This window comes from Schizosaccharomyces pombe, assembly GCF_000002945.2.
Source record: "Schizosaccharomyces pombe strain 972h- genome assembly, chromosome: II".
Taxonomy (NCBI): Eukaryota; Fungi; Ascomycota; class Schizosaccharomycetes; order Schizosaccharomycetales; family Schizosaccharomycetaceae; genus Schizosaccharomyces; species Schizosaccharomyces pombe.
In genome coordinates, this window is record NC_003423.3 from 4,297,076 (window position 1) to 4,321,939 (window position 24,864).

The 24,864-nt window shown below is 35.6% G+C and overlaps 12 protein-coding genes and 15 long non-coding RNA genes across 27 annotated transcripts; 13 read left to right on the plus strand and 14 right to left on the minus strand.

Moving 5' to 3' along the window:
• The first annotated feature begins 170 nt into the window (after positions 1-170).
• SPOM_SPBC16A3.02C (uncharacterized protein) lies at positions 171-1,799 on the plus strand. The gene has a single exon (NM_001023808.3). The coding sequence runs from the start codon at positions 509-511 to the stop codon at positions 1,550-1,552; it is 1,044 nt and encodes a 347-aa protein (NP_596787.1). The 5' UTR covers positions 171-508; the 3' UTR covers positions 1,553-1,799.
• On the minus strand, positions 328-1,554 carry SPOM_SPNCRNA.6534. Its single transcript, NR_195882.1, has one exon. It is a non-coding gene; the product is annotated as a non-coding RNA (long non-coding RNA).
• Positions 1,652-3,422, minus strand: spn3 (mitotic septin Spn3). Its single transcript, NM_001355839.2, has 3 exons — positions 3,188-3,422; positions 2,783-2,961; positions 1,652-2,719 (listed from the first exon to the last, which is right to left on the minus strand). The coding sequence occupies exons 1-3, from the start codon at positions 3,375-3,377 to the stop codon at positions 1,967-1,969; spliced, it is 1,122 nt and encodes a 373-aa protein (NP_001342704.2). The 5' UTR covers positions 3,378-3,422; the 3' UTR covers positions 1,652-1,966.
• Positions 2,903-5,890, plus strand: SPOM_SPNCRNA.6535. The gene has a single exon (NR_195883.1). It is a non-coding gene; the product is annotated as a non-coding RNA (long non-coding RNA).
• SPOM_SPBC543.02C (TPR domain protein, DNAJC7 family) lies at positions 3,671-5,655 on the minus strand. Its single transcript, NM_001023810.3, has one exon. The coding sequence runs from the start codon at positions 5,538-5,540 to the stop codon at positions 4,110-4,112; it is 1,431 nt and encodes a 476-aa protein (NP_596790.1). The 5' UTR covers positions 5,541-5,655; the 3' UTR covers positions 3,671-4,109.
• SPOM_SPNCRNA.6536 lies at positions 5,694-5,903 on the minus strand. The gene has a single exon (NR_195884.1). It is a non-coding gene; the product is annotated as a non-coding RNA (long non-coding RNA).
• A 44-nt stretch (positions 5,904-5,947) lies between these two features.
• pku80 (Ku domain protein Pku80) lies at positions 5,948-8,327 on the minus strand. Its single transcript, NM_001023811.3, has 4 exons — positions 8,164-8,327; positions 8,065-8,119; positions 7,943-8,009; positions 5,948-7,902 (listed from the first exon to the last, which is right to left on the minus strand). The coding sequence occupies exons 1-4, from the start codon at positions 8,290-8,292 to the stop codon at positions 6,066-6,068; spliced, it is 2,088 nt and encodes a 695-aa protein (NP_596791.1). The 5' UTR covers positions 8,293-8,327; the 3' UTR covers positions 5,948-6,065.
• Positions 6,415-6,884, plus strand: SPOM_SPNCRNA.6537. The gene has a single exon (NR_195885.1). It is a non-coding gene; the product is annotated as a non-coding RNA (long non-coding RNA).
• A 458-nt stretch (positions 8,328-8,785) lies between the features above and the next one.
• On the plus strand, positions 8,786-10,852 carry npr3 (Npr2/3 complex subunit Npr3). The gene is made up of 2 exons (NM_001355841.2): positions 8,786-10,017; positions 10,083-10,852. The coding sequence occupies exons 1-2, from the start codon at positions 8,954-8,956 to the stop codon at positions 10,774-10,776; spliced, it is 1,758 nt and encodes a 585-aa protein (NP_001342971.1). The 5' UTR covers positions 8,786-8,953; the 3' UTR covers positions 10,777-10,852.
• SPOM_SPNCRNA.6538 lies at positions 9,000-9,497 on the minus strand. The gene has a single exon (NR_195886.1). It is a non-coding gene; the product is annotated as a non-coding RNA (long non-coding RNA).
• bor1 (HC03 family inorganic anion exchanger) lies at positions 10,831-12,817 on the minus strand. Its single transcript, NM_001023813.3, has 5 exons — positions 12,601-12,817; positions 12,234-12,533; positions 11,741-12,176; positions 11,358-11,702; positions 10,831-11,304 (listed from the first exon to the last, which is right to left on the minus strand). The coding sequence occupies exons 1-5, from the start codon at positions 12,747-12,749 to the stop codon at positions 10,981-10,983; spliced, it is 1,554 nt and encodes a 517-aa protein (NP_596793.1). The 5' UTR covers positions 12,750-12,817; the 3' UTR covers positions 10,831-10,980.
• SPOM_SPNCRNA.6539 lies at positions 11,407-11,816 on the plus strand. Its single transcript, NR_195887.1, has one exon. It is a non-coding gene; the product is annotated as a non-coding RNA (long non-coding RNA).
• A 158-nt stretch (positions 12,818-12,975) lies between the features above and the next one.
• On the plus strand, positions 12,976-14,306 carry SPOM_SPNCRNA.6540. The gene has a single exon (NR_195888.1). It is a non-coding gene; the product is annotated as a non-coding RNA (long non-coding RNA).
• On the minus strand, positions 13,104-14,733 carry dbp8 (ATP-dependent RNA helicase Dbp8). The gene is made up of 3 exons (NM_001023814.3): positions 14,552-14,733; positions 14,361-14,484; positions 13,104-14,271 (listed from the first exon to the last, which is right to left on the minus strand). The coding sequence occupies exons 1-3, from the start codon at positions 14,679-14,681 to the stop codon at positions 13,164-13,166; spliced, it is 1,362 nt and encodes a 453-aa protein (NP_596794.1). The 5' UTR covers positions 14,682-14,733; the 3' UTR covers positions 13,104-13,163.
• Positions 14,443-14,776, plus strand: SPOM_SPNCRNA.6541. The gene has a single exon (NR_195889.1). It is a non-coding gene; the product is annotated as a non-coding RNA (long non-coding RNA).
• Positions 14,777-15,207: 431 nt separating this feature from the next.
• Positions 15,208-16,538, minus strand: SPOM_SPNCRNA.6542. The gene has a single exon (NR_195890.1). It is a non-coding gene; the product is annotated as a non-coding RNA (long non-coding RNA).
• On the plus strand, positions 15,368-17,065 carry pek1 (MAP kinase kinase Pek1). The gene has a single exon (NM_001023815.3). It carries the CDS (start codon positions 15,688-15,690, stop codon positions 16,777-16,779), a length of 1,092 nt encoding a protein of 363 aa, NP_596795.1. The 5' UTR covers positions 15,368-15,687; the 3' UTR covers positions 16,780-17,065.
• Positions 16,676-17,339, minus strand: SPOM_SPNCRNA.6543. Its single transcript, NR_195891.1, has one exon. It is a non-coding gene; the product is annotated as a non-coding RNA (long non-coding RNA).
• Positions 17,340-17,341: 2 nt separating this feature from the next.
• Positions 17,342-18,584, plus strand: fit1 (CoA pyrophosphatase (FIT) family lipid storage protein). The gene has a single exon (NM_001023816.3). It carries the CDS (start codon positions 17,413-17,415, stop codon positions 18,163-18,165), a length of 753 nt encoding a protein of 250 aa, NP_596796.1. The 5' UTR covers positions 17,342-17,412; the 3' UTR covers positions 18,166-18,584.
• Positions 18,585-18,732: 148 nt separating this feature from the next.
• yta12 (m-AAA protease Yta12) lies at positions 18,733-21,794 on the plus strand. The gene has a single exon (NM_001023817.3). The coding sequence runs from the start codon at positions 19,213-19,215 to the stop codon at positions 21,532-21,534; it is 2,322 nt and encodes a 773-aa protein (NP_596797.1). The 5' UTR covers positions 18,733-19,212; the 3' UTR covers positions 21,535-21,794.
• SPOM_SPNCRNA.6544 lies at positions 19,622-20,342 on the minus strand. Its single transcript, NR_195892.1, has one exon. It is a non-coding gene; the product is annotated as a non-coding RNA (long non-coding RNA).
• Positions 20,685-20,932, minus strand: SPOM_SPNCRNA.6545. The gene has a single exon (NR_195893.1). It is a non-coding gene; the product is annotated as a non-coding RNA (long non-coding RNA).
• Positions 21,795-21,833: 39 nt separating the features above from the next.
• Positions 21,834-23,367, plus strand: get1 (GET complex subunit Get1). Its single transcript, NM_001023818.3, has 3 exons — positions 21,834-21,958; positions 22,007-22,373; positions 22,467-23,367. Exons 1-3 carry the CDS (start codon positions 21,872-21,874, stop codon positions 22,526-22,528), a joined length of 516 nt encoding a protein of 171 aa, NP_596798.1. The 5' UTR covers positions 21,834-21,871; the 3' UTR covers positions 22,529-23,367.
• Positions 22,122-22,662, minus strand: SPOM_SPNCRNA.6546. Its single transcript, NR_195894.1, has one exon. It is a non-coding gene; the product is annotated as a non-coding RNA (long non-coding RNA).
• SPOM_SPBC16C6.01C (lysine methyltransferase) lies at positions 22,762-24,555 on the minus strand. The gene is made up of 2 exons (NM_001355842.2): positions 23,001-24,555; positions 22,762-22,936 (listed from the first exon to the last, which is right to left on the minus strand). The coding sequence occupies exon 1, from the start codon at positions 24,464-24,466 to the stop codon at positions 23,045-23,047; it is 1,422 nt and encodes a 473-aa protein (NP_001342972.1). The 5' UTR covers positions 24,467-24,555; the 3' UTR covers positions 22,762-22,936; positions 23,001-23,044.
• On the plus strand, positions 23,383-24,480 carry SPOM_SPNCRNA.6547. The gene has a single exon (NR_195895.1). It is a non-coding gene; the product is annotated as a non-coding RNA (long non-coding RNA).
• Positions 24,556-24,603: 48 nt separating the features above from the next.
• SPOM_SPNCRNA.6548 lies at positions 24,604-24,854 on the plus strand. Its single transcript, NR_195896.1, has one exon. It is a non-coding gene; the product is annotated as a non-coding RNA (long non-coding RNA).
• Positions 24,855-24,864: the final 10 nt, after the last annotated feature.

Here is a 24,864-nt window from a genome sequence, read left to right on the forward strand (position 1 = left end):
CCTTATCGTGATTTTTATTCAGCTTTTGCATCTTTGATCTTTACGCACTCACTTGTTCCCGTTCAAATCCCTTGATTCTAGCGAATAATCAAAACTTCGGATTACTAACCAAATATGACGTAAGGAATTAGCAAATCCTTATATTAAGGCTACAGGAATACGGAATCTCCATTATTCTGAATACATCAATTGTTTTATTAAATCTACTGATATTGCCTATATTAATTAGGAAATAAAAAAGTTTGACTTTGACTCAAAGATAACTTTTTTTTAATACACATTTTGTCTGAATTTATTTTTTAGACATATTTATTAGTTTGGAGTTTCTGTGACACTATTACTAGGCGTTGAGCTTAAGCGGTTTTGCTTTTCTTTTTATTGTTACTGAATTCAAATAGCCGTGTAAACGAAAGTTAACCTACTTTATTGTGTAAATTGTTGCACAAATTTAATAAGTTTCATTTGATATTTGCATTTTATACCCATTTTTTCTTAGCATCTAGTTAAAATGAGTAGCGAAACCAAAAGTGAGTTTGGAACCAAGTCCGCTTGGCTTTACAACCGTACTGGCAAGCCGAAGGATGTTTTGTACCTGGAAAAGGGCTTGCATATACCCAATCCTGCGGAGCTGGGACCGTATGATGTTCTCGTTGAAGTGGTCGCTACCAGTATCAATCCGCTTGATTACAAGCTGATGAACACTTACCAAATGATTGCCAAGGCACTCTTCAAGCTTCCAAACATTCCGGGTTATGATTTTGCTGGTCGTGTACTAGCTGTGGGATCAGAGGTCAAGGAATTCTCCGCCACTCAGCGTGTTTGGGGTTGTCAGTCCTTTCCTCGTGCAGGTCGCCAAGGTGGTTCATGTGCTACACACATCGTTACGGGCGATAAGGATGTTTGGCACCTTCCCGATGGTGTTTCGTTCAATGAGGGTGCCGGGTTCGGTATTGCTGGATTAACCGCCTGGGAGGTATTGGTCCGACAAATGAAGGTAAAGCCAGGTACCAAATTGGTTATCGAGGGAGCTAGTGGAGGTGTTGGTACGTTTGCAGTTGCGTTAGCTAAAGCTTTGGAATGTGAAGTCACTACGATTTCCTCAACCGAGAACTTGGATCTCTGTAAATCTTTGGGTGCCACTCATACACTCGACTATAAAAAGGACAACCTCGTTGAGCGCTTGGCTGATCTAGGACCCTATGATTTCGTATTTGATTGTGTTAACGATAATGTTTTATACCGAGCTTCAAGTAAATTTGTCAAGCCTGACGGCGCATTTTTTGGAATTGGAGGTGATATTACTTTGTCATACGTTGGCAGTCGCTTATCACGTACTCTTCGTCCTCGTGTACTAGGTGGATCATCCCATAGCTACTATAATATCCTTTTGCACGTAGATCAGGAAATGCTACGTGATTTTGTCGATTTTGTGATGAAGCATAATATCAAAACAGTCATCGATAGTGTATATGACTTTGAAGATACTGTTGAGGCCTTCAACCGTTTGATGACTCATCGTTGTAAAGGGAAAGTTATTATTAAGACGGATTAATCAATTGCGAGGATTTGTGTACTTTTTTTATCGCAATCACTTTTTCTATCTGTGTGTTTTTATAATGATGAGGTTTAGGAACGTCTAGCATTTACGAATTGCAACGGTTATTATTTAAATTTTCATTAAAATTTATTTTGTTGGTATTTTGGTTACCAAATTATTATCCACGAGTTGGAATAACATACATCTTAAACGTGATATATAGCGTTAAGACTACCGAATAATATTATTTTTAATGGCTGAAGTATTGATTGATATTTGAGGTGTGCATGTATGGCCACGTTAACAGGCCTCAGTAATAATTAATTGCATTTAGACACAAAATTGTCAGCAGAAACAAAAGAAAGAAAACAACAGCTCCAAAACATGAAATATATGTTACAAGTAGCGCACTATGCACCATTAAATTGGTTATGACTGGGAATGATTAGTTGAAGACACTGAAGATGGAAGGGTTGAAACGCTGGCATTTGCCATGGCAGCAGTAGAAGCAGCCAACTTCTCTTCTAAAGCTCTTAGCGCTTCTTCGCGAGCTAATAACTGGCGTCGCTTCTCCTCAATCTCTTTTTGAACTGACAATTCAATGGCACGAAGACGATCCTCACGCAAAACTTGATCATGCTGACTCAAATTCTTGCCGTCTAAACCGACAGTACTGTCTAAAAGCAACTGTGAGGTTGAAAGCTTTTCAGTTCGATAAGTTTCATACAGTTGATTGCTTGTGATGTTGTGTAAGTCCTCAATATGTGTTGCAAATAAAGCAGATCGAAGAGCCAGAAAGTCAGAATGCCTTGGGTTATCGACTTCAACGACACCCCAAGGATAAGCTCTTCCACGAACCGTTTGCCCATTCATTTCAATTAACCGATCTGAACTCACAATAGCAAATGGAATAGTTGCACGTAACTGTTGACTTAAATTAATAATAGCTTCCTCATCCTCTTCAATATCATAAGGGAAATCGTAGACAGGAATTTTGTAATACTCAATATCGGCATTAATCATTTCTTTAGTCGTTTGAAGTTCTTGAGCTGTTAAAGAATCAGCTTTCGCAATAGCGGGAATTATGTTCACACGCGGAGCAAGTCTTCGCATCAACTCTATGTCTAATTCCCTTAAACCATGCCCTGTAGGCGAAATAAAATATATGAGAGCATGAACCCTCTATGAGTGATTGTTAGTATGGAGCTTAACTAAAAATTTTCACCTAATCGTAATGTTACTTACATCGTCGCAAAATCTAGCATTTCGCTTGATCCGAGACTCTTCTTCTAAGACATTGTCATATTGACTTTCAATATATTGAAGGATGATGTCAAAGTTGTTTTCGTTATCGATAGCTTCCCCAAAATGGGGTGTATCTAAAACAGTTAAATTAATCTTTGTACCATCTTCCAGTATAATATCTTTAGTTTTCGTTAGCAATTTCTTTTTACAAAATATAAGATAGCTGGCTGAAGTGACTGCCCAGGGAAAAATTGAAATCCATTCTAGATTATAATTTGATACAATAAATATAAAATATCAAGGTTATTAACGAGTTATGCACTGTTAACAAAATCAAGTTTGTAGAGTTCAAGTCGTACTCTTACAAATGAATATCACATTGAAAAGCCTTTATGCAAATCTTACCTGTTTGATATGGAACGATCTCAACGGGAGAGACGCTAGATGCCTCCGCAGGGTCAAAATTATTGTTATGTCGTATAAGTGGTTTCTCACATAAAGTATTTATAAACGCAGTTCTTCCAAGACCGACATCTCCAACAACCATCAGGTTCAAGGGGATTCCTTTCTTTGAACTTTTCTTAGTCGTCCGCATCGTTAATTCTATATCAATTTGCCCTTTGGTAATATGGGTTCTTGCAGTGAGTGTGTCATTTGAATGTAGAAACAAAAGTTGCACTACTCCGAAGTCTTCGTTATATGTATACCACATTTCACTACGATCTTTTATCAATACCGTGTCATAGTAAGGTAGGATGAACAATCAAAGAATGTATTGTACGTTGTAAAAGAAAATGGTAATTACAGAAAAATTAGTTACAATGATTATTGTACCTTTTTAGCTTAACGACACAATTCAGCAATAGTTACTTCACATAAACCAACTGACGACTGCTTATAAATAGTATTAAATTAAGAACATTAATCGGGAAACACGAAACGATTACTTTTAATGAAACCACAATACTAGCGGTAAATAACATAAGCAGTTTAATATTGATAAGCAGATTTATTTACAATACGATCAAGATTCCAAATGATTTATGGCTCGACAAACGCTAAACGTAAATCAACAACATCCGGGAAAAAACTGCAAAGATAGATACAGAAAACAAAAAAAAATTCGGGCGTAATAGAATACATATTAGGTATCGGTGTAATTACAATCCGAAGTTGTCTGACTCACGAATTGAACACATTCACGAGTTTTTTTTTTTAATAGATGAAATGTGTAATAATGAAAGATAGGTCGGAAAAAGTTATGAATCTAAAAAAAAAGATAGGAAGAATGAAAACGGTATAAACAAATCGTGAATTCTTTTCCAACTTAAGAAAATTGAAAACTTGTAAATCCAGGGAAACCACCCCCCATGCCAAATCCCTGAGAGTTGTACGAACCTCCCGGGAAACCACCGCCTGGGAAACCACCTCCTGGAAAACTACCTCCGGCTTGGTAAGCCCGAAGAATATCAAAAGGATCCATTCCGGCACCTCCCTCCATACCAGGTTCAAGATCGACACCCGAATCAAAACGACGTCGGCTTTCTGGGTCAGAAAGAATAGTATAAGCCTCGCCAACTTCTTTAAAGCGTGCTTCAGCCTCAAGATTGCCAGCATTTTTATCAGGATGATATACCAGAGCTAATTTACGATAAGCTTTCTTAATTTCAATATCGGTTGCTTCCTTGGAAACACCTAAAATCTTGTAGTGATCTTTACGCTTCGACTTTTTCAATTCTAGCTGAAGCCGGCGTAATTCTTGACGCAAGTTAGCATCGCTCGCATCTAGTTCTATAGCTGACTGCACGTCTCTAACTGCCTCTTCCCACTTTTCAAGAGCTTCGTGAGCCTTAGCGCGAACTTTTAAACCTTTTAAATAAGATGAATCTATTGCCAAAGCATTGTCACTGTCACTCAAGGCTTCCTCCGGTCGTTTTAAGCGTAATAACACAGTAGCTCTATTCATGTACAACTTGGCGACAGTTTCTTTATTATCAGGATCAATTTGCAAAGCCTCAGAATATTTTTCGTAAGCATCTTGGTAATTACCTTGACGGAACAAATCATTTCCTTGATTTTTGGTGTTCTCGAGTTTACGAACTTGCTTGAATAATGTTTTGGCCGTAGTGCAATCAGGATCTAATTTCAATGCTTCTTGAAAATGGGTAATAGCCTTCGCATTCTCACCCGAATAATACATTACTTTACCACGGAGGACTAAAGCTTCTACGTTCTTAGGGTTAAGTCGTAAAACATCGTGTGCAATTTTTTGAGCACGATCCATATCGTTCTGAAAAATATATACCTGCGCTTTCAAATACATCCACGACATTGGGGGTTGAGTAGTACTATCAATACGACGCTGAAGGCGATCAAGAGCATTAAGAGCTAATCCAGCTTGCTTATTTTTCAAATACACCTCTGCCTCATTTAAAATTGATAGACCTTCGTAAGCCTGACGAATACGAGATTGTGTTTTTGGAACGTCTGGCTTAATACGGTCGGACTGTTTCGCGTCACATAAAGCCAATTCAAACTCACCAATCTGCATATAAGTAGCGGCACGATTGGAATAATAAATCGCCAACGCTGAATCTGATCCTAAATCAATGGCTTCTGTATAGGCTTTGATAGCCTCTGCATATTTCTTTTCTTTATAGAAAGCGTTTCCTATAGCCTTTTGCTTTTCAGCTAGCTCAGCAGGCTCTTGTTGGCTCTCTGTACCTGCATTCATGTGTGTGGTTTCGACTTCAGTCATTTTGATCGAATTAATTTAAATATTTAAAAAATTTAAATTTTATTTAAAATGACAGAAAGTTCAGGAACGCTTTCCAATCGCCGAAGCGTAACAGATCAAAAAGTCAGTGGTAGGTAAATAGATACGACCAAACTATTAAATTTTAGTATCACTAATAAGGAACACTGCTGTAGCTCCTTAAGCATGTCCCCGATATTTGTCCAATTCGTGAAAGTAAGTCTAAAATGTTCTTTGAATAATGTAATTGTGAAAGATAGAATATAAATAAAAAAATGCAAGGAACTCTCACCAAGTTTTTAAACGATAGTTGTGTTTTCTGAAATATCATAGGTATGTTTACCTAAACTACTTAAGTTAAAACTATTTTCTATTTTTGCGACCGTGTATTCTATATGCTAATAAATAGCGGATTCATGACTTAAAAATTTTTATTAGAAATTTGGATAAAAGTAAAAAAAATATTGCAAGTATTTAATAAAATTTATTTATTTATGTTCGAGTAAGACAAGTCATTGTTGTCCTATGCTAAATGTTATTAAAATTATCATGTCTAGTCAATTCATCATGGAGAATAATATCTAATCCAGATGATCTTATTTTGTTAATAAGCTCATTCTCCTTGGGTTTGTTATTTTGCATTACGTCCTTTTTCAATCGAGTAAGATACTCATTAAATCTTTCAACTTCGTCTTCCAAAATTGAGTGTAACCTGAGAGATTGCAATGACTGCAAAGCAAGATCGTACTTAGACTTGTCAATAAGATTTTTAATTACTTTTTCCATTTCTGTCAAAGCATCCTCTAGTCCAAAAGGGTTTTTCAAAACTTCAGTGAAAGTGCCTACTGGGTCTTTTTCACTAACGTGAAGGACTAATAATTTTTCTCCTTCCTGTTCATCGAGACCAGAATTTAGTAGTTCTTCTATTTGTTCCTCTGATATTGGGGCGCCTGTGTCGAAGGCTGTTTCTTGAGAAGAATATTTTGGTTTGACGGGGACGTTCACTGTAAGTTTTTCCTTAATCAACTTCAAGTCCAAAATGCAATTATCAAGTAAACTTTTTGGAGGATTGGTGTAACGTGTTAAGTAAATATTTGGTTGAGGAAGATCGCCTTCTGGTGAATTTGCATAATAACTGATAGCTTGTTGAAGTCTATGTGGTATCATACTAAAGGTATTTTCGGGCTCAAAAGGAGGATTGAACCCACAATCAGAGGAATCTAAATCCATATTATCGATATAATTACTTACGGCAAAATCAATTTGTCGCATATCCTCTTCATTTGACAGTTTCTCGAACTCTGAGAAAGAATAAGGCCGAACATCTTCAGCGAATGGAAGTTGTATATCAACCAAGTAATGTCTTTTAAACTCCACGTAAGGCATCAAGACCAGCAAAACTGGTACGCCCTTATCTTTAGAAACAAACCTTGCGAGCGCATATCGGTGTTCACGTTCAAGGGATTGAACAAAGGCAGAAAAATTTAATTTGCTTTCGAAGTCATCTTTTGGAACGATTATATTAGTATCACTAATGGTATAATAAATTGGAAGACTAGATTTAGGAATAAATCCAAGGATTTCATAACCGGGTATTGTATCTAAAGCCAATACGTCTTCATCTGATCGGCTGATCGGGACGATTGTCCTACCATAACTATAACCGCTTTCCAAGTCTTCTCTTTTAACCTCAAAAGAATCGTTTGTTTTTGGATCACGAACCATGTACGATCGAACAGTAGACACTGCATCAGATTCCATACTTTTGTTTTCCACATTTGAATTTTCGATATTAAGACATTCATAATTTTTAGACATATCGTTTTCATAAAAAGCAGATGATGTTGGCGGTTTAGTTAAACGAGTTCTAGGATATCTTTCAACCTGTATGCTTATAGACGTATCTTTGCTGTCTCTATTACCAATACTAAATGTACCTCTAAAGATTGCGACAGGTCTCACTTTACGAACCCAAGGTTTACCGATGTTGTTATAAATCTGTTGAAATGTGCAGTACTGACCATGACAACTCTCAACAAACTCTTGAATTCGAACTTCGTTTTCCTTTTTCTGAGATTCCTTTAAAGGCTCAGAATAATTAATATCTTCTTGATCAAAATCAACTCCATAAACACCTAGAAAAACATCATGCTGCAGTAGTTGTTCGGCAATTCCAATGTAATCACTAAAGTCGATAATCCCCCTAGCTGCCGTAAGCACTATCATCTTCTTCTTCCATTTGTTCTTTTTACAATGCCGAGCCATCAAATCAAAGGACACAACTATTGCAGATATCAGATCGCCTTGCATAGTATTGCTTGGTTTTAACGTTTGAGAAACGGATTGTAGCTTTGAAAATAAGGCACTAGTTAAGAAGTTAATGGAGCATTTAAGAGAAAGCTTACGTTTGTATAGGATACAAAACACTGATATTCCAATAGGCTTCCTGCTCAGCTAAATCATTTTTCGTATCTAAACACCGTAAAAGTTAGAAGTAGTGTACCTTTAAAACATTACAATAGAATACCATCGCATTTGTAACCAACGATTCCAACTACGTCTGTCTTCCTATTTGCTAAAAACTGAGTATGTGTCAATAGGGTGTCGATAATGTTGAGCAAAATACCTTATGAGACAATTCGTCGTGAAAATACGACAAAGTCCATTCGAGATCAGAATGAGACCTGCCATGGTGACAGGTCCCCATATCTTTGCCCAAGTCAAGTACAAAAACAGTACATTCCTTATCACTCATACGAATTGTTAAGGAATACAGATTTGGTGGAGGTCAAAGCAAGGTGAGATTTGTTGTAGAACATTGGGGCCTCCGATGCTTTCAACAGTTAGATATCAATTACACGGTCATTTTAAATGATTCAGGTATTTTCTTCGCGGTATGAATATACTACATTAACAGTAAGTCCAGCAGCATATGTGCAAATGCACATGTGACTGAAATGTAAATAACCCAAAACATTGTATATAAATTAGTCAATTCATTTTTATAACTTAAATCAGAAACTCTTGAGAATTGAATTGGAGCTATTAAAGTTGCTAAGGTTTTACGCACATTAGAAATTTTGCATAGCGATGCTTTTACTTTCAATTCACACATTAATTTACAAAGCCGTGAACTCATATCTCAAGATGTCAATAATTAGTTAACATTCAGTTTAACTATTCATGTTAGATCTTATTAGTTTTGTACTAGGCGATTAAAACACCGAGCTGCCAGATGCATATCGCTCACAAATCTTTCGTACTACACGCAAATTACCAGAAAACGATACCACCCCCTTGAGGTATAATGTTTAAGGTGATATTTGGTTTTCTGTTGTGAAAAATATATTAAAAAACACACATATGTACTTCAATTATCGAACATACACATTTATACTTTGTTTTAAAACGCCAAAATGGTACGCTTAACTCCTCGATTAGTAGCCATTTTCCTTGTTGAAAAAACAACATCAGGAGCTAATTTCGTCTTTCACTGGCCGCTACAACCTCAAGTACGTCTACAAGCCACTCATCATAATAATGATTCAGCGGAGTCTGCAATCGGGATGCTCGACCTTGATGACAGCGATGATGATGAGAATAATAGGTTTACTGAAGTAGCTGACGATACACATGTACTTGGTTATGAAAAAGGCTTTCTCGCAAATATGCTAAGTCCTCGTATTGAACTTTGCAATCAAAAATTTGAAATTTGGGTGGATGGTCTTACTTTTTTGGGATGTCCTGTTCATATTGGTCCGAACGGTGAGTGGGCTAAACGAAGGAAACCACGAACTACTGTTGAGTCTAATGCTTCTTCGAGCCATTTGGTATCAAAGCCCGAATCTTCACACCCTTCGACAGGAAGTTTTGAAGTAAAATCATCTTCATCAAAATCGAGATCTTCAATGTCTTTATTTCATGTCGTCTTTGTATTAAATGTGCCTACAGCTACCGTATATCGCCCTACTGTAAACACGATGTATGATCATATAGTAGTCAAGTTAGTTACTGGACTTAAATATGAACAAGCAAAACGGAATTATGTTGAAAATGAGTGTATACACATCTTAAAACTGACTGAAAAATATTCAAGCCAAAACGTCCCATTCGATGTGTATGCCGCTCAAATCCCTCATCACTCAAATCTTGCTTCGGTTCTTGCTACTACATATGAGGCTTTAATTAACATGCATACGGCTTATTTAGAGATAAATCAATCGATTAACTTAAGCTTACTCTGGCCTATGTCGGTTTCCACCAACACACTTGAAAATTACGAACTGCAGGTTAGACCATCAACTATTTTAGCATCTCAAACCATCTTCTCTGAAGAACATCCTTCCTCTATTGAACCTTTCGTTGCCCCCTATTGGACTTTGTTGCTCTTAAAGGATACAGACACTATAATGAAACGTGTTCCTCTTTTACAAAATTCTCTTCTTTCTTCTTTCATTGCCATAGTAAAACCTAACTTAACGTAAGTTTTGTCAAGTCTAAACAAAATTTATTATTGCTATTAAATACTAACTTACAATATTTCAGGTTCACAGATATCGCTAATCGTCTAGGAATATCAGTATCAGAATGCTTTATTCTAGCAAAACACCTTATTCATTGGAGAAAGGCTATCGCTATTCCTCCTTTGTTAATCCGGAATACTTATGTTACATCCCCAACTGCTAATCTGTTTAATTTGGAGGAGGAGTCAAAGCTTTTTAAAAAGGAATTTCCGAGCCTTCCCTCACTGTCAACATTTTTAGCTATTTTGTCGTTTAAACCGCGACCATTTGCCTCCATTATTCCATCGAAAGATCATGAGTTAGTTTATTTGGAAATGCTTGCTTGGCTGTGTCGAAGAAATTGGGTTTATGAACAGAATATCTATATGTATATTCTCGTTCCAGAAGAAATTAAGAAAAAAGCGATTGCACTAATAGAATCTGATGAGTCTTCTAAAAATGACATGCAGCTTAGAAAGCAACTTGAACAAGATAATGGCAAAGAGTCTATTATCATTGATCCGCACTCTGCCTCTTTGCTTGAACAGAAATGGATTCAAATTATAGCTTATGAGAGGGGACCAGAAATGGCTCCATTGTTTACGTCAATTGTCAAATATTTAAATGGTAGGTTTGCTTTACAAACTATATGGGTTGCCGAAGGCTTACCAAGGAAACTAATGCGAAATATTCTTAATGAGTATAATGATTACATCCTTCGATGGCATTCTTGGTGAAACTACGAAAGTATAGCTTGGACTAGCTTATTAATATTTAATCAAAATTTAACACACCAAATATATTACCATTGTACGATATTAGTAAATTAATTATTAGAAAACGTCTTTGAAATCAAGTCATGACAAATACCTAATTATACAACCTATTCCATCAAGCTTTTTTTATATTTTATAGAAGACCCCATCTTTAAAAAAAGTAGATTATACTTTTTGATAAGCAATAATTCCCACATTTTCGTCTAAAATTTCAAGATCTTCTTCAAGGAACCATTTAGGCATACAATAAGTCCTAAATGGAATCAGTAATAAAATAATAATAGGGAAACCAATGGATGCTTTATCAACCTGAGTAATTGCAAAGGTAGCACCAAAACCTATTAATTGCAAAATAGTGTATAACCAAACTACGCGTTTTGAGCTACAGTGGTTTAAAGTATGGTTTTTAGATACCACCTTTCTGTCACTTAACATCCAGATTACGTTTTGAGTGATACCGTTGCCAAATATTGCTGAAAACCCCATCACCTAAAATTCAGTTAGCAAAATATAATCTTCCCTTCAAAAAAAAAAAAAAATACCCAAAATAATCCTGCTAAAACACATTGAGGAATTTGATGTAACACCAGTAAAAGTGGACCAGTCATGGTGCCAACAGTCATCAATCCCTGAATGAAATTACTAGCTCGTTGTTCAACAACTCGATCTATAACTTCTTTATGCGTTTTTTCAATTTCGTCTTCATCATAATCAACCCTTTTAACACAAAGTGCTGCAGTATGCATGGGAGCCTGTGGAATAAGCCCATTTGGAGCAGGAATACCTAAAATACCACTCACTCCAGTCGTTATACCAAGAAGAAAAAAATCCCAATGAAATCCAGCAGGTTTGGTTAATGGAAACGAAGGATCTTGTGCCATTACAGACTACTAATGTTAAAAAAAGGAAATTAAACAATACATACAGAAACGTTATGATCAAAATAGAATAGGATAGTGAGAACAATAGAAAAAGGAATTGCCAGGAAAACATCCCCAACGGGTATTTTCCAAAATTTTATAAACCAGCTTCTAGATAACGTGGGTTCAAAAGCTTTTGTTGTAGGAAGTTTCGCTAAAGAAACTTCCCGCATTTTCCCAATGTGCTGAAACCCACTGAAAAAAATGATGGATGCAACAAGTCCGTAATCAAGAAGTAGAATACGTACTTTGTAACTGAATAAAGAAGATTTTCCTACTGTATCACAAAGCCATCCCACCATTAAAAATAATAAAGCAATAGTAATTGACAGAAATGTATTTGTAAGCCCATACTTTAATTGGTCACAAAGAACTTGAACGCCTTTTTCCAAATAAATAAACGCAACATATAGGCCAAAAATTTCACAGCTGAATTTTGTGCTACAGTTTTCAATTAGCTGGATATCACAAGAACATAAAAGCAAAAAGCGAACTTACATATGCTTTACAAAATAAACCCCATTTGCTATAGCAATGATGAAGTGAAAAATCATTGACCAAAGACAAATCCAGCAAAGGAAAGGGAAATATGGTGTTCCTCTATCATGCATTATATCGTAAACAGTATAATTAAAGACTGTAATAGGCCCTGTAACCCCGACGATGCACAAAGGCTGCGAAGAAAGCAACGCGAAAACAACTGAACCTAAAACGCTGGCAAGTAAAACCTCATTCACCCCAAAACTGTTATTTGTTTTTGCAAACATATCTAAGGCAAATGCTAATTCTGGGAGTAAGCTAGCAAGTTTAGAAAAAGCACGATAAAATGTCAATTGTGATAAATGTATATTTGAAACGCACATACTTTGAAAAATAAATATTTAAACAAGCAGGAAGTACTCGATAATGACATGCATCAATCCAGTCAGATTTGTAATAAGGTAATCGCTTTTTTACATCATTAACAATCTCTGACCCAAAAATGTAATTAAACTTCTTATCCTTTTTATTCATATGATTAGAGATTATTTAAAAGAAAGAAACGAATTGGGTATGGCAGATTTGCTTTTATAATGTTGGTTAGTTATATCATAAAGGCCATTGGGTTCTAATATACCGTGGTATCCACAAATTACGGTAACGGTCTAGGAAGATTGATGCTTTGTAAACAATTACCTGTACTTAAGAATATTTAGAATCAAAATTAATAGGGAGAAATATTAGTCCATAAAAAATATTTTTCCACAATGTCGCAATGTCCACATTCTTTGCATTCTTGTTATAAAATCTATTTCATCGTCACATTTGATAGTTAATGTGGTCAATAAAACCGCAACCTCCTTTAAGTAAACAAAATTTAAATATTATTATCCGTATATATATATACCTTAAACCACTAAAACAACCTTGAACTTCAAAACTTTTATACTACTTTTCCGTAGATAAAGTATTCTTCGCTTTCTTTTTGCGTCCAGAATTTTTTAATTTATTAGAAATACCATTGGCCATCAGCCTTTTCTCGTTTCGCTTCTGTCTCCTTTCACCAAATCCCCTATCGATCATCTCAAGAGAAGCCTGGCGTTTAGCGTCCGTAACTTCCTTGATGTATTCAAGCATCTTATTCTCTGACACGTGTTCATATTCAGAAAGCTTAGTTCCTACTCGATCCTCAATAGCATGGACTAAATCAACATCTCTCTCCGTTACAATGGAAATGGACTCGCCACTGCGTCCAGCACGAGCTGTACGACCTACTCGGTGAATATAGTCGTCTGGGTCACGAGGAAGGTCGAAGTTAATTACTAGTTGCACAGAAGGAATATCCAAACCTCTGCTTGCAACGTCAGTGGCTACCAAAATTTTTGCAGCTTCCGCACGAAACCGTCCAAGTGAATTGATCCTTTCACGTTGTACCATTTCTGAATGAAGTTCGGTGACACGAAGCTCGAGCAATCGAAGAATAGAATATATCAATTCAGCAGTGCGAGTCCGATTTACAAAGATAATTGCAGACTTTTTAGCGTTCTCAGGAATCGTTAACAAATGCACCAAATAAGCTTCTCGTACTTGTGAGGAAACAAATATGTAACTTTGCTGCAAAGTAGAAGGTACGGAAATGTTATCAGTTTCAACTTCGTATAACCAAAGGGGAGGCTTATTATTTTTCTGTGGCTGATATTTGAGCTGACGAATAGCATCAGTAACAGTTGCAGTAAACAAAAGCGTTTGACGATCTTCAGAGGCTGGAAGAACAGAAAAGCAATCATCCAAGTCATCAGCAAAGGTAGGAGACAACAAACGGTCGGCTTCGTCCATTACCAAAAATTTTATTCGACGTAGTCCGGCTATCGTTTCTTCACCATTACTTCTAATCAAGTCAGCTAGGCGACCAGGAGTAGCTACAACAACATGGGGCCGTTTCGATAAATCAATAGATTGTCGTATCATATCCATGCCTCCAACGATGAGCGCATGCTTTAAATTAAGATTAGCACCTAAAGCAGCAAATTGTTCATCAATCTGTATTGCAAGTTCTCTGTTCGAGTTAGCTAATTGTAGTAGAATAGTTAACATTTATACTAATTTAAATTTTAAGAAAAAGTACAATAATGTTATATTTTATACCTGGTTGGTGTCAAAATAAGAGCAAATATTCCTGATGGATCCTTAGACCATTTTTCAATAATAGGCAAAGCAAAAGCAGCAGTTTTACCAGAACCTGTTTTAGCACCTCCAATACAATTACGTCCTATAAATTTTTATTTGTTAGGCACATTTTACACTTAATTTTACTTTATTAATTTTTGTAAGCATACCTTCTAAAATCTGAGCAATTACTCCTTCCTGAATATCTGTAGGTTCATATATTGCAAGTGCTTTTAGCGTATCGATAAGCCATGGCGATATTCCTAAATCAGAGAATGATTTTCTTGTATGTTCTGACATGTTTTCTCCCCGATGTAAGGGTTTTATTTAAATTAAATATAATGGTTACTGTACTGTCAAACCAAACTATTGGGATTCAACTTGTTGCCCTTACTGCAAAATTAACACGCTACGCTACATTACGCTGCTTTAGACATTATTGCTGATGCGACATTTTTCAATGACTTTTAGGTCAACATACACAGATAAAATCTTCATATGGTTAACATAAAGTTTTTATTGTTCTCTAAAATAAGTACAGATAGAACTCAAACTAATTTCTTCAGTTTGCTTGTAAGTTATTTAGTGCTTTTTCGGTAAACCAACGTGCAAAACACAATATTTGAACTTTACGTAGTTAATCGTGTTCTTATAATAGTTAACGGATTGTATGTAGTTATTATAAGCCATAGAAAATCATGCAATGATAAATATATTCTTTTATGTTTTCCTTGAACAAAATTAATTATAATTTTAGAGGTAGACATTTATAGTAAATAAAAGAAGAAAGCTCACAGGATATGATAGTCTCATAATTACATTAACTTATACTCGTAATGAACAATTCCCGAAGTCGTTTTAACAAAGGTCTCACTAATTCTAAAATAACGTATCTACATAGCTAAGTCCATAAGTTATTTAGTGAAGTCCTAATTTAGAAATGTAGGTTATACTAATAATGGTCAATCGTATTTAGTATAGCTTCCGAAAACTATACGATTTCTTCTAATAGAGGCCTCGGTTGTTTGTTTGCGAGGAATTAACTCTTCCATCAAAGTTTCCGTTTATAGTGCTATCCTCTAATTTTCTAATTCAGGAAGCAAAAACTTCAAAAAAGTTTATAATTGGTAGGTTTATTTAGCGGGAAGACCATACGTTAGAATTTACTTTCCTTGCGTTTTTGGAAAAGAAGAATAAAAATTGAAGTTTGTTAAAAATACAAACAAACTTTTGGACTTGGTATCAGTCATCTCTTGTCACTCTTTCTACAAATTGAAAAAATATCGAAGAAAGCGCCCATGCCTCTATGTCCAAAAAACCTGTCTTGAACTTAGATACCAGTAATGGGTTCTCTGAAGAATATATAAGTCATCCTGAACGTAATGACAATCAAGGAATTGTCGAGATTACAGACCTGGTGTTTTCTAGCGAGTCGAAATTAACTCAGCGAAAGGAGAGCCGGGATAGTAAAACATTTGTTCCTTCCTTTCTGGAAGAACTTGATGATGATCACCTACATGAATTGGTTACAAATGGAGGTATTTTGTACATGAACAGTCTAGGTGAAGGTGTTAGTGGCTCTGTAAGGAAATGCAGAATTCGTGGGACTCAGATGATTTTCGCTATGAAAACTGTATTAGCTGCTCCGAATACCGCTTTACAAAAGCAACTCCTTCGAGAGTTAAAAATCAACAGAAGTTGTACCTCTCCTTACATCGTTAAATATTATGGCGCTTGCTACAATAACGCAGAGTGTCAGTTAAACATAGCTATGGAATATTGCGGAGCAGGATCTCTCGACGCGATATACAAACGCGTACGCAGTCAAGGTGGACGCACTGGAGAACGACCATTGGGCAAGATTGCATTCGGTGTCCTTAGCGGTTTAAGCTATTTACATGACAGGAAAATAATACACCGTGATATTAAGCCATCAAATATCCTTCTGACGTCAAAAGGTCAAGTGAAGTTATGCGATTTTGGTGTATCTGGAGAATTGGTTAACTCTCTCGCTGGCACATTCACTGGAACTTCGTATTACATGGCGCCTGAACGAATTTCTGGGGGATCTTATACTATATCGTCAGATATATGGTCTTTGGGTTTAACATTGATGGAGGTCGCATTAAACCGGTTTCCATTCCCTCCCGAGGGTAGCCCCCCACCAATGCCTATTGAATTGCTCTCGTATATAATAAATATGCCACCTCCCCTTTTACCTCAAGAACCCGGTATTAAATGGTCGAAATCCTTTCAACATTTTCTATGCGTGTGTCTGGATAAAGACAAAACTCGTCGTCCTGGACCCCAAAAAATGCTTACCCATCCTTGGGTTAAAGCGTTTGAGAGAATTCATGTGGACATGGAAGAGTTCCTTCGTCAAGTCTGGTCTGATTAGAAGAAATAGTGTCATATGTTAGCACTGTAAGTTGATAAATTCTGTTTGAAAATTCTTATGCTAAATTTCTTTACATTGGAGAATGCATAATCTGATTAATGGCAAAATATTATGAGTCTAACTGTCTTCCAGTTCGCTTGTTGTATGAAATAAATAGGAAAGTCATAATAATATATACTTTTTATTAATTGCTAACGGTTTTTCTAATTTTCTTTATACAAATACCTCCTTTATAGTAATTTTATGGGTTTAACATTTTTAACAGAAATAATTTTGGCTTGATTATGCATACTCAAATCGTAGCGAGAAATGATAGATTTACGCCTTGCTAGCTTTTTAACAAAAATAGGCAAAATAGGCGTTATATGGCAACTTAAAAAACGAAAGAATTCGTATATTTAATTATCCACAATTAAGGACTATTTCTTTTCGTTCTCTTATAACGTGAGGCAATGATTCGTTTTTTTTCTAGTCTACGCACGTAAGTTGGTGGTGTAACTACACCAAACTTCCCAGGGTATACATGTCCTTAACTCTTTCAATGAATTAATTGCTTTTCACTACACCGTTCTATCTTTATTTTTAAGTTTAATTTGTATACGTTGTCTGCCTAATAAAAATTATTTAAAAAAAATGACTGAAAAAACTGCTAGTCATTATTGGAATGAAGAAACCTCTATATTGAAGCTTCGTCGCAAAGATATACTTCTGTTTGAAATATATGCCACTACACTTCTTCTAGGTAGCATTTATAGCATTTATGTTGACAAATGGTCGATTACCTCTTACTTTGGAAACTCGAAAAATTTGATTAATTTGATTTTTGTAAAAAGAGGCTGGTTCTGGACTTCTTTAGTATATTTTTATCATGCTTGGGATCAAAAGAGAAACAAAATTGACTTCAAGTTTATTTCAAGGTATATAGTGGCCACTCTATGGTGGATGTTTGTAACCCAATGGTTTATAGGACCTGGCCTGATTGATAGAACCTTTGCATTATCTGGCGGAAGTTGCAAAAACTTTGATGGTGATTCATCTGTGTTCATTCCACTTACCGCCTCCACTTGCAAGGGATTAAACGGATCTTGGTCTGGTGGTCATGATCTCTCGGGCCATGTTTTCTTGTTAACTCACTCGAGCTTGTTTATGTTGTCTGAAAACTTTTCATTTATTTTGAATAATGGAATAAAAGCTACATCTACTAAAGTACTTTTTGGTCTTCTTGGACTTTGGTGGTGGATGTTATTTGTTACTGCATCCTTTTACCATACTACTTTTGAAAAATGTACCGGGTTTTTCTCTGGTATTTTAGAATGGTCTATTGTTTACGTGTTCTCTTCAAGAATGCCAGCGGTCGCTGATCTTTTAGGATCCTCCGATTACTAGCCTTTACCACCATTTGTCCTTAAACTATGCTTCTAAATGATTGTTTTATATAGTGCAACACTTGTGACATAGCATATCCTTCCTTCTCTAAACTTATTTGTTTATGACCCTTTTATCTCTCTGTCGATTATTACGATAGTGCCATCATGATAAAAAAAATCTTTTCATTATTTACCAAAACTAAGTATATTTTAGAGAGTATTTTACTTGGGAAAAATACTCGTCAATTGTTTTGAGTGAAAATGCGTTCTTCCATATATATTTGATAGCCGTAAAGTTTCTTCTTTATCAAGCTTGCATATTATAGTGACTATTATTTATTCCTTTTTTTTTTTTGATACAAATATGCATAAATGTTTTTTATTATGGTATCTAAGTTAGTAATGTAAATCAACTCGCTAATATTATCCATTCAGCAAATTATAATGTATTTTAATTTGTCAACAATATACTTGTAATACGTTTAGTAAATCTATAGTAATTAATAGAGACAATGCTAAGAAGTTGGTTGATTTCATTACGGTCGGTGCCCATAATAAATGACTAATGCTTCGGAAGGTTGTCACTACCCACAACACACAAGTCCAAGGCATCTATATTATCCTTCCTTTAGGCTATTTTTTGTTGACAGGATTAGTAACGGGTTTATTGAGCTGAAAAAAAAGTGACAACTGTGTTCTTATTCCTTTTAATTACCATTTTTGCTGACGTGAAACATTGGAATTTCTTCAATTTCATAACGCTTTTTGGAGGTTGCCCAAATCCATGTCCGGAGGTAATAATAAATTTTTATTTTAATACAACCTTATAACTTTTCGTCTCTATTCGTTTTGGTCTCAATTACTGAATTGAACGATTAATTACTGCTTTCTTGAATTTTTTAATTCTAGAATCCACCTTTACTCGTCATATACGAAGGATATTTTTCTTAAAACAATCATTTACGTTTATCTCTTTCGATATTGAGGGTTTTATATATTATACTTGCCCTTACACGCTCAATTCAAGTTATTGTACCCTGCGACTTATTTCCATATAATATTCCTTATGCGAAATCCCTTTTTGACGTTTAGGGCACCTACTAGGAAAACAGGAGATTACCTGGTTTCTAAATTCGTAAAGAAGGATAATTTTTCTTCTTTGCGTTTGGCAAGGGCTTATACTTTTTCTACACGTTCCACAGCTGTTTCACAATTTTCTCTTCTCTCACTTTCTCAGAGATCTTTTCAGTCCCTTAAAATAAATAAAGGAATACCGGAAAAACATAAAATCCCTCTCATTTCATCTAAACAATTTAGCGTAACCTCAAAAAGATCGCAAAATGGGTCTTCAGGATCCAATTCTGATGCTAATGGTAGGAAAAATGGCCAGAAAAATGATGATTCAAAAAAGAAGGGATTGAATGGCAATGATCCGAAAAAAGTTTTTGAAATAGCCTTAAATGGCAACACTATTTTAGGTGGAATTTTAGTTGCCTATATCCTTTACAATGTTCTCTCGCCTAATGCAAATATGCAAGAAATTACTTGGCAAGATTTTCGACAACAGTTTTTAGACAAGGGTTTAGTTGAACGGCTAGTTGTTGTTAACCGCAATATGGTTAGAGTTATTTTGAGAGGCGGTGTAGCTTCAGGTTCAGGGCAGTACTATTTTTCAATTGGTTCCATCGACTCTTTCGATCGAAAACTAGAGGATGCACAACGTCAACTGGGTATTCCACCTTCTGAATTTGTCCCTGTCGCTTATCATGACGAAGTCTCTGTTCTTGCTACTTTATTGTCTTTTGCTCCCACCTTACTGATCATTGGAAGTGTCATTTATTTATCGCGACGGGCTTCGGGTGCCGCAGGAGGTGGTCAAGGTGGCATTTTTGGAATTGGTAAGAGCCGAGCGAAGATGTTTAATCATGAAACTGATATCAAAATAAAATTTGCTGATGTCGCTGGCGTTGACGAGGCTAAAGAAGAGATTATGGAATTCGTCAAATTTTTAAAAAATCCCAAGTTTTATGAAAGGTTGGGGGCTAAAATTCCTCGTGGTGCCATTCTTTCTGGTCCTCCTGGTACCGGTAAAACTCTTCTTGCTAAAGCCACCGCTGGTGAAGCTAACGTCCCTTTTTTAAGTGTGTCAGGTTCTGAGTTTCTTGAAATGTTTGTTGGTGTTGGACCTTCCCGCGTAAGAGATCTTTTTGCTACTGCTCGCAAGAACGCTCCTTGTATTATTTTCATAGATGAAATTGATGCAATTGGTAAAGCAAGAGGACGTGGAGGACAATTTGGTTCCAATGATGAACGCGAAAGCACTCTTAATCAGCTATTAGTTGAAATGGACGGTTTTACGTCTAGCGAACATATCGTCGTATTCGCTGGTACTAATCGACCAGACGTATTGGACCCGGCACTTCTACGTCCTGGTCGATTCGATCGTCAAATTACGATTGATCGTCCTGATATTGGCGGTCGTGAACAAATATTTAAGGTCCACCTTAAGCATATTAAGGCAGCCGATAACATCGACTTAATTGCCAAGCGTCTTGCCGTCCTAACTTCTGGTTTTACAGGAGCTGATATAATGAATGTATGTAATGAAGGAGCGTTAATTGCAGCACGATCAAATAGTAATGAAGTCCAAATGGTACATTTTGAGCAAGCTATTGAAAGAGTCACGGCAGGTTTGGAAAAGAAGAGTAGGGTACTAAGTCCTGAAGAAAAAAACACCGTTGCTCATCATGAAGCTGGACATGCGGTAGCTGGTTGGTTTATGGAGTACGTCGATCCACTATTGAAGGTCTCAATCATTCCTAGAGCTCAAGCCCTTGGCTATGCTAGTTATTTACCCAAAGATCAGTATCTGATGAGTCGAGGGCAGATTTTAGATCAAATGGGAATGGCTTTGGCTGGGCGTGTTTCTGAAGAAATATTTTTTGGACCAGAAAAGATTACTTCGGGAGCTTCCGATGATTTTCAAAAAGTAACGCGCATGGCTCAAGCGTATGTGACCCAATATGGTATGTCTCCGACTGTTGGTACTATAGCTTATCCCATCGACACTCGGGAAACTGTTCAAAAACCATTTTCTGAGGCTACAGCTCAAATGATTGATGAAGAAATTCGAAAGCTTGTAAAGCATGCATACGAAAGAACTAAGAAACTTTTGCTAGAACATAAGCAAGGCTTAGAAAATATTGCTCAACGTCTATTACAGAAAGAAGTCATCACTTATAACGAAGTTGAGACGATTCTTGGACCAAGGCCATATGCATACAAACATTTAAATATTTCTGAACTTATGCGTCAGTCTGAGTATAAAAATGATCACGATCCTCGAAATCCACCAATCCCCCCATCTCCTCAACAACCTTCTGCCTAATTTGTCAATTTACTGAATTTAAATAAAGCGTTATGAATGAAAATAGTTACTTTCATGGATCTCATGATCAAAGTATTTGTCAATTGAATATCATATAGCTATTTTATCTATTTTTTCTATTTAATATTACAGAAGCTAGATAAATATACTTAACATCAATTCTTCTGAACTTTAAAAGGTTAATAGATTATTATTTTCTAACACAAAATAGCTAATATCGTAACAAACAAACTTGTGTTTAGTTTCGACCTTTAGACCAGCATGTCATAGGGAGCGTGATACTCAACAGTTACACGTTTGACACTAACCACTGTACTTTCTTACAAGTCCATATTTTATGATGGATCTGATTATTTCAACAATTTTATTAAGCTTATTTATTCATTTCTTCGATAAATTTGCAAAAAAAAGGACTATTGATGGGGTAATTTAACATATATACTTGTTGTAAAGAAAACTAATAATGTGAAAGGCTTATCGAATTTACGTTAGTGTTTCTAATAATAAAGATTTAAAGAAGAACAAAGAAATTTTAGAGCAGCTGCTTACTGTTAAGAAAGAGCTAAACGCTACTAGCAGTCAAGATCAGTTTGCTAAATGGGCCCGTCTGAATAGAAAGTATGAACAACTCAGTCAAGAGTGGGAAAAACAATCAGCCAATGTTAAAATTTTCCAAGATACTTTCAAGCGGGTTTTAAGCCTTTTTCTTTGGATTTTAACCCGTGGATTCCGGTTTTATATTCAATTCAAAGAGTCCAAAACACCTGTCTTTTTCCTCCCTGCATTCTTGCTTCCTTCTTGGGCTCTATGGGTGCTATCTCTTCCACGATCAATCTACGGTATGTTGTTTTTAATGAAAATTCTGAAAATCTTTTTTTTATTTTTATTTTCATTTATCACAATGGCAGCTGAAATACTAACATGGCATGTAGGATCGGTTAGCTTAACAGTTTGGAATTTTGCGGTTCAAAAAACTATTTCCGGGATATTTTGATCTCCAAATCATCAAAGACGGTGACTAATTTTAATATTTTATCATTTAGTTTAATTAACTAAAGGGAAAAAGATGCCATATGTATTTTCAGTAAAGTCATTTTATAAATGCGTTTTCTACTTCCTTTTCTCATAAGAAAGAATGCCATGGAAAGCATAGTTTACCATGCACGATTAATATTATGTTATTCCTTCACAAATTGTACACTTTATGTGCTCTACACTGGTTTTCATCTAAATTGTCATCGGATTTCTTATTTCTATGCCTACTAATTCATTTGCTTAATTTGACGCTTTCATATTTCTGATGCTGTTTATACCGAAAGTTTGAAATGGCAAATAGGTTATTTATTACACAGGACATCTAGAAAGGGAACGATGCAGGGTTTTGGAAAACATCATAAAGTTACTACAATGTTAATTAAGAAGGGCACAAAATTATGATTAAAATTTAAGCTGAACTTCGATCTTACCTTTTCCTTTTATGCAACATTTCCAACCGTTGTATGTTGTTTTTTTAATCTTCAAAATTTTCAGTACAAAGATAAATTGTTTCTTGCATTGATTTTTCGAGTAAATTAAGTTCATGATAAAAAATTTGTAAGACTAAACGAGACCTATTCTCTCGTTTAAGAGTCGGATCGCACAATAGAGTCTTATAAGCTTCAGCAGTCAACCCACCATTTTTGAAACGACTAATGCGCTTTTGACACAGCATCTGTAGAAATTCTATAGCCTTACAATAAAAAGAAAAACCAGAGAGTTGAGCAACAACCTTTTCTTTTTCTCCCTCCTTATGTGCTATAAACACAGCCCAGATTTCATTAAAATACTTTGTAAGCATTACTATATTCATATCGCACTTTTGGAATTTGATTTTGTAAATGCAAAAAAATAAATATAAGTAAAGCCCGTAACTGGGACCATGATCTGTTATTATATAAAGATCCATAGGTTGTCTTATCATTACTGAACGTAAAGTCTCAGACTTGTCATTTGCGTATGTAGTTGGGGTGACCAGCAACTCCTGGGTGTTGATTATTCTTTTTTTATGAATCCACTCCATATAAAAATTTCTGTTAGTTTCATAAGCAATCATTGTCATGTCGACGCGCCAAACTTTGCAAGCGGTATCAATAAATCCATACTGCGTGAACAATTCATCAGCGGCAAAGTTTCCGAAGGAGTTGAATATTTCGGACATCTTTCGTATATACTGAAAAGAAATAAATTCTATTTTGATATCGCCTTTATGATCATTTGACTCCTGACAATGTAGCGAAGCAATAGCTGGACCAGACTTGTGATTAAAAATATCGAAAAAGGGTATTAAAGATAAACCGTAGTAGCTGTTAACGTAAAAACACCTGCTTTGGACGAGAACACAAGTCTCTAAATACTGATTCCATTTTGGACAAAGCTGTTTGAGATCAGCATGTTTATAAAAGTAAGGGCGGACCAATTGATCATATTGATTTTTGTATACTCTTAAATTTGTATTTATTACATCAAGCATTGAGGTTCCCTCAAGACACGTTTTATCTTTCCATAATAATGGGGAATCAGGCATACAAGTTTCGTCCAAGGTGTTTAAATAAGCGTTCCACGGACTATCTGTTATATTTTCCAATATTACAGTTATAACGAGCATGACCAGCCCAACCTGATCTCTATTGTCAAAGTTAATATCATCAGACCGATTAGATTCATTAAAATGTGTATACAACGAATCTCCAAATCTTGAGTTGCGAGGACTCAGAATGATCCTTCTAGGAATCTTTGCTAAAACTTCAAGTTCATCTATATCAAAGGTAGAAAATATACCATCTCCTGCGACCCCACTTGAAGCGATATACAGTTTGGGTGAAATGTAAGCTTCGTGTTTTGCTAGCCATTCAAGTAAGGGTTGGTACTTCAAAAATTGCTTGGAATTGTTCATGCTTTATTTAACATGTTTTAATAAGTAGTTAATAATATTTTTTATGCGCTTTCCGGCAATTTTGAACATTTGAAAGTTAATATCTTTTCAAAGCAAATTTGATTTTAAGCGTAGGTAAATACTCCAACCTTCTGATGTACACATTGATTTTTTGAGTAAAACTTGAACGTATCTTAGAACAGAAGATAATTAATTTCTCAAATTATGTTTAATAAAGCACATTAGTCTGTTCAAACTTGATTTTTAATCCGCTACGCGTTTTCAACCTGTCCGATACAGAAGGGCAATGCAGGATGGATCGTAAATATAAAAACTACTATAAGAATATGATTGAATACGATTGAAAAGGGGTAATAAACAAACGCTTTAAATATAAAAAGCTTCTTCATGGTGATAAT